This window comes from Haemaphysalis longicornis, unplaced genomic scaffold, assembly GCF_048455015.1.
Source record: "Haemaphysalis longicornis isolate Haplotype H1 unplaced genomic scaffold, Haemaphysalis longicornis Haplotype H1 scaffold_7, whole genome shotgun sequence".
NCBI classification, from domain to species: Eukaryota; Metazoa; Arthropoda; class Arachnida; order Ixodida; family Ixodidae; genus Haemaphysalis; species Haemaphysalis longicornis.
This window is the reverse complement of record NW_027526422.1, coordinates 127,438,216-127,444,215: the sequence shown is the minus strand read 5'-3', so window position 1 is coordinate 127,444,215 and position 6,000 is coordinate 127,438,216. Positions and strand designations below refer to the sequence as shown.

Genomic DNA, 6,000 nt, shown 5'->3' with positions numbered 1-6,000 from the left:
TATCCCCCCCCCCCCCCCCCCCCCCGGAAATCTCGGAGGGGGCTCGGGCTTCCGAGCCTCCCCGTAGTCGGCGCCTATGGTTCAAATTAGAAGGCGGTAACAAATCAGACACAAAGGAACGCGAAGCAACAGCAAAGTAATTATGCTACTGTAGACGTATATCGAAAGACCCAAAACTCTCTCAGTAACAGGCTTGATTTTGCTGTGGCGTTGTTCCACCAAGTCGATATACAGTTAAACGCCCGAGGCAAGGAACTTGCTGCTGAACCTCGTCGTGTTTAAATTTCGCGGCAGCTTGTATGAAAAATAGCTTACTGGTGGCGCCACCAGCAGGCTCGTGTAATAGTAAGACAGGCCAGGCCTGAACAAGAAGAGGGCAGACATTTTGTTATCTTTGACAAGCCCTGCATAGATTGAGCCCCGTGAAAAAGCCACTTGCTTGCAGTTATTTTCCTCTTCACTTTGAAACTCCATCCGTTACCGTTGAGGAGGCGAGCATCGGCGGCGGCGGCGAGTGTCATGGTGTATTTGTAAACCGTGCGCACGTTGTGACCGACTACACGCGCCCACTGGGCTTACTACACCGAGGAGCGTTACGTGCGCGGTGAAATTCACCGCGTGTGGTTCTGCGTGGTTGTCTGCCATGGGCCTGTCGTAGCGGACGCGCTCGCAGGCTGGCTTCGCTATGATGGCCGGAGTGTTCGACTTGGAGCTCCACGACGCCGAGAATGACAGGAACGACGAGTCCAGCGACGACGCCATTGAAGTGGACGAGCAGGTGAGCGGGCAGCGCTGGGAGGCACATGGCCACGACCGCGCGGCGTCTCCGTGCCGTGCACGCACCGCACCTCTGCCGCGCTACCGTGCACGGTTTGACGGGCGACCGCCGTGCTCGCTAACGTGCCGTGCTCCCTCCCACACTTGGCCCGCCCGTCAGTCAGCCTGCAAAACATACCGTATGGCCGTTCAGCGTTTGGCCTTGGTGCTGCTCCACTAGCCCATTTAGGCCGCTGGCATTCCGCGCTCGGACAGCGCGAGAAATCCCTTCGCCTTCCGTGAATCTTTCTAGGAGGTTGGCTCGTGTGTCGCCTTCCGGGACTCCGGGAGGGAGTCCCTTGCGTGTTTGTGTTGACACGTGCTCGGCGCGGCGCAACTCTCGCGGTTTTGGGTTTCAAACGAGAGTGTCGTACTTTTTAGTACAGCGTGCCGGCGAACTGACATGTCGCGGGTGGGGGAGTCACTGCTTGGGAGGCGTAGTTCGCGCAACCGCAGGTGTGTGTGCGGATTTCGAGTCGCGCTAGCCCCGCCTGCTTCGTGAACCTTTCCCCCACCACCACCTCGTGCGCCGCTCACTCGCACTCACGGGACCGCGGGCGGGCTCAGGTGGCGTCCCGTGGGAATACCACCGCGTCTTGTGCGTGTGTCTGTGTGCTTAGCGGAAATGTAAAGGCGCGCTAACTCCTAGCCGTTCGCCGATCGGTATTGCGGGTTGGTTGGGTCGTCGCTGACTCAGATGTAAAAGGGAAAAGAAAAGTACGACGCGCGGTGACGCACTACGTACGGATTGCAGCGGAGGGGGGAAATAAAGGCGCGAAAAAAAAAAAAAGAAAAGCGCGCAGTGGCGGATGGCTAGAAGGAAAGAAAGAGCGGGCGGACGTGAAAGCATGCGATGCGCAATACGAGTCTGGAATAAACTTGACCTCGAAACGCAGATTGCAAAGCGGCGCCGGTAGCCTTTCACCCTCGCGCAAGGTCGCCATGTGATGTGACGTGAGACGCCACGTGCACGCGCACGGCTCCAACATCTGTCCGCGTCGGCGGCTTTTTTGTTTGTGTGGGCGAGGGACTGTACGGCCGTTTATTAACCCGAAATGCACGCGTATCGCTCCGTCCGAGGGCCTGGCGGCGCTATTGAGAAGGATCGTTATGAAAGCGACCCTCAGCGGTCGCCCATGACGGCGGCGGCGTATACAAACTTTCATTGATAACGAAACGGGTCTGTGTACAAACATCACTGATAACAAAACTAACGTGTCTGTCTAGGCGCATGAGTAGTAGCAAAACCTGTCTGCACACAAACTTCAGTGATAGTGAAACTAACGTGTTTTTCCGCCATTTCTTTCCTTTCCAGAGCCTGTCGGTGGAGCCTAATATAAATTCCATACTTGAGTAAGCCAATTTCTTGCCTTTTCACTTTATTGTGTTCAAGAACAATGTTACACATTGCTTGCAACGTTGCATCTGTATTTGACTTTGTTTCTGTACCGTAGTGTTTGGAATTTCGTCTCTCGAATATAATCATGAATGAAAGTTTTGTCAGTTTTGGGCAATTTTACGTAGCGCGACGTGCATTTAACTGTTGTCAACTGGCTAAACTCTAACATTGCAGAATGAAGTCGTTATTTAACTAACTGTTCCTGGGGATTTACTAGCTGTTCCAGCCGTGTGTTTTGGTAGTGGGAGTGGGGCCGAGAGTGGTCAAATTAGTTACGAAACTAACCCGGTTAACCAAACTTGATCTGGGTAAAAGCTATGCTCAGCATAGCTTTGGCATTGTAGTTCATTCCACCATGACCCCCCTCCCCTCTTCATTGGTATCAGAGTGGTCCTGTTTTGATGTACGTATGCTGCGACACGTAGGCAGAAAGATCAAAGTGATCCCTGCGAGGATTGGTGAAAGAGTTGCAGATATCGGCGGTTGTTAAGCATGGAAGCTTGTAATTCACTTGGTAGAGTGTATCGCCGTCAGGCAAAAAGAAAATGTTTAGGCACGAGCGACTTCAACTACTGTTACAAACTTATTTTATTTTTAACTACTGTTAAGAACTTATTACTCATTTATTAAAAACTTTTTAGCACGAGTATGTGTATAAGTTTAGATTAACTTCTGTTTCCCATTTCAAGGAGCGCTGCAAAACCGTAATCACGTGCAACGAACTGCTCAGTTTTGGTTCCGGGAACCTTGATTGGCTGTTGGCGTTGCAGCTGTTTATAACGTGAAAAAAGAACTTGCAATGCATTATTGGAAAAAAAAAAAAAGAATTCATAAAAGAATAAGAAAGCCTGCAATTCATTATTTTTAGCTGGTAAAAGGTTTCTAAATACCACTTTTCATCTTGCGTACATACAAAAGCGTGTTGATGGTGATGGTGGCTTTGAGAAGTTCTATGAAGCTTAGCCTTGCGATTGGCAGACCACCTGACCTTCATCGGTGGATTTGGGGACCCCATCATCGCTACCTGCTTGAGTTTCTTCGCGAAACGGGGGTTAATCTATGCCTGTGACGCAGTAGTTTATGCCAACGGGCATACTATCGCAATAAAAAAAAAAAAAAAGCTTCACTGTTCACTGTTAATATCAGCATTCGTGACTAAGTCAGTGAACCTGAACTAGCCTTTTTTTATGCCAATTTTTAAGACTGTCCAGTAACATATCAATGCCTTTTTTGAGCGCTCGATTATTCGTCCAGGTCCGTAAAAATGGCTACTAGAATGCGAATAAGTGTCCTCGTCAATGTCCTCGTCAAACGGGATTCACAAAATGGTGCCGCAAACCGTGGGAGAGAGGGGAGGGAAGTCAAATTGACTTGCTTTGCAAGTGGCAACTTTGCTCAAGTGCACTTTTAATTGTGTTGTTTCCTATGATGTGAAGAAGAAAAAATGATTCTTGCACATTGGGATATCAGAATTTATACGGTAAAGCTCTGCTATGTGAAGTCGCTGGGACTGTGGAGGAAAATAACGATTTGTGTTGACCTTGGCACAGCGAGAAAAAAAATGAACCATTTGAAGTGGCAATTGCAAGTTGCTTAGTTGAACACCTTTAGCGGTAATTCCAATGAGAAATCAAGGTACGTTCCTACTTGCGCGCATCACACGACGGTAGGCGACGCATGTCGTGCGATGAGGCGGTACTCACACTTGCGATGGGCGCTGTGTGGCTGTGCGTAGTGGGGTTTTTTCCCGTTCTGTCCAACTTTTTCCACGCTTTCATCAAACAGTTGCGCTTGAAGGTAAAAATAAACTGCACTAGTGCGACAAGAACAGGTAAAAATTCTTGTAAAGTGCGTACTACTGATTAGAAACAGTGCTGTAAGCATGGAAGATTGGGTGGGGCGTAAATTAATTACATTTTTTGGGCACTTTTCACCATATTATTGCAGGTAGAAATACACACGTTTACTTTCACGCCACAGCGCTCATGTCGGAGTCTGTAAAGGTGGCTTCTCTTTGTAGATGCGAAAGTTCTGGCGCATTGGAACTCCACGGTGTTTATCCCACCATTCATCTAGCTATCTTGAACGATTACTTGCTCTAAGATGCAATGCAGTTTTATCTAGCTTTCTGCGAAGCTTAGTTGCTTTTACAATTCAAGTATGTTTCTGCGTACTGATGAGTCCCCATGCCATTTGTTTATCCATATGTGTGTATGCTGAACCACTGACCAAAGAACCGAAGCGCACAAAAAGTCGCTTGCTGGCGACAGCTTGGTGCCATTTGTAAAGCTGGAAGTGAACAAGCGTTCAGTGTCCAGCAATGCGAGTGGGCTCTGCAGCCATGATTAGCTAACTGGTCTGCGATGCCATCGTGCGACTGGAGAATATGGTCTGAGAGCGATCGGCCGTGCCATCACAAAGTGGCGAAAAGCAGCAGCCAACTCATTGCGCGATGTCTGCGATTTGCAAGCGGCAACGTACCATTATTTTTGGTGCAGACTCCCGAACCACACAGTCTGGTCATCGCGGCATACTCAATACTGGTAGAATTTTATCACACTAACGATGGAGCCATTGTAAGTGGGCTGAGAGAGGGAGAATGTAGGCTTAAAAGGCGGACTAAAGCTGCAGTTATCACAGCGCAAGCCACAAGTTAGCACAACCACACTCGAAAACAAGGATGCCGCACACTCGCGTGGCCTTTTCATTCGGAGGACGTTCCCCCATGACGTAAGCAGTGTTGGTGTGAGTGTCAAAGGTGTTCGGGGGGTCTGTTGACCCCTGTGTTGTGTGTGATCCTCCCTCCCTCAACCCCTTTAGACTGCAGGATGTGGAGAAGATTCAGCTGTCGGAGCACACGGTCAACCCGGACCAGGAGAAGACGGGCCCCAAGGACTTCGAGCTGCTCAAGGTGCTCGGCAAGGGCGGATACGGAAAGGTGCGTCTCCCCCCTCCCATCGCTCTTCTCCTGAACACAAGGGGCACATCATCGGGATTTTGTACCGTAGAAAAAAATGTTGCGAAGTTTGCTCTCTATTCCATAGGCCATAAAGACCAAATACAACATTGTTGTGTTTGAAAGAACTGGTACTTAGTGACTCACCCAGCTCCAAAACCTTTTCAAACCGAAAAGAACACAAGAAGTAGGGAAAGAGTTTCAAGTTTTGCGCTGCGGGCGGCACTGTATGAGCCAGCACAGAAAGCATAGCTGTGGGTGCATTAGGCTATGTTCGGACTGCTGACGGAAAAGTCGTATCGTGATCTAGGGACGTAGAATAACGGCGTGTCACGTAATGCGGTTGGCTGAGACGTGAAATGACGTCATTCTCTAAAGTTATTACAACAGTTGCGGCAATAGTTTGAACCTGCCCTTAGCTGCACATTAGCATACGACCAAACGGAACTAGTGGCCCCACTACAGTTTCCCAGTATGCATGTTTCTTGGCAGCGGCTTAGGTCTGCGACCGCTAATTGCACAAACGAGATTCTGTGACATCCTAGAGGAATGGCTGAAAAGTGGCCGGGGAGTTGCCGCTACTTCGCATGTTTTCTTGAATATGTCCATTGTCTTAATTGCTTGTTAGAAGTTTGCAGTAAAATTGGTGCCATTGTTATTAGGACAACGCAGTCTTTCTAGTGAACCAGCGGAAGCCAGCGCTACGGTGCATAGCAGTCTTCTCCAATGAAAGCATAGCATTTGCTCCTTCTTGCTTCAACAGCACTTTGGCCAGCTTGTCTTTCACGTTTACTACAGCGAATCGCACAGGTGTGGGCACGTGGCCTGA

At 49.3% G+C, this 6,000-nt stretch overlaps 1 protein-coding gene across 4 annotated transcripts in view; it reads left to right on the top strand.

Moving 5' to 3' along the window:
• Positions 1–362: 362 nt before the first annotated feature.
• S6k (Ribosomal protein S6 kinase) overlaps positions 363–6,000 on the top strand; it is a 79,780-nt gene continuing 74,142 nt past the window's right edge. For 3 of the 4 annotated variants that reach the window (XR_013317778.1, XM_077678907.1, XM_077678906.1), the window contains exons 1-3: positions 363–778; positions 2,132–2,169; positions 5,036–5,153. Coding sequence is in view for 3 of the 4 variants with exons in the window: in XM_077678907.1 (XP_077535033.1) it covers positions 686–778; positions 2,132–2,169; positions 5,036–5,153 (249 nt within the window). In the remaining variant the exon portion in view is untranslated. The remainder of the gene's footprint in view (positions 779–2,131; positions 2,170–5,035; positions 5,154–6,000) is intronic. The other variant, XM_077678908.1, reaches the window with a different exon arrangement.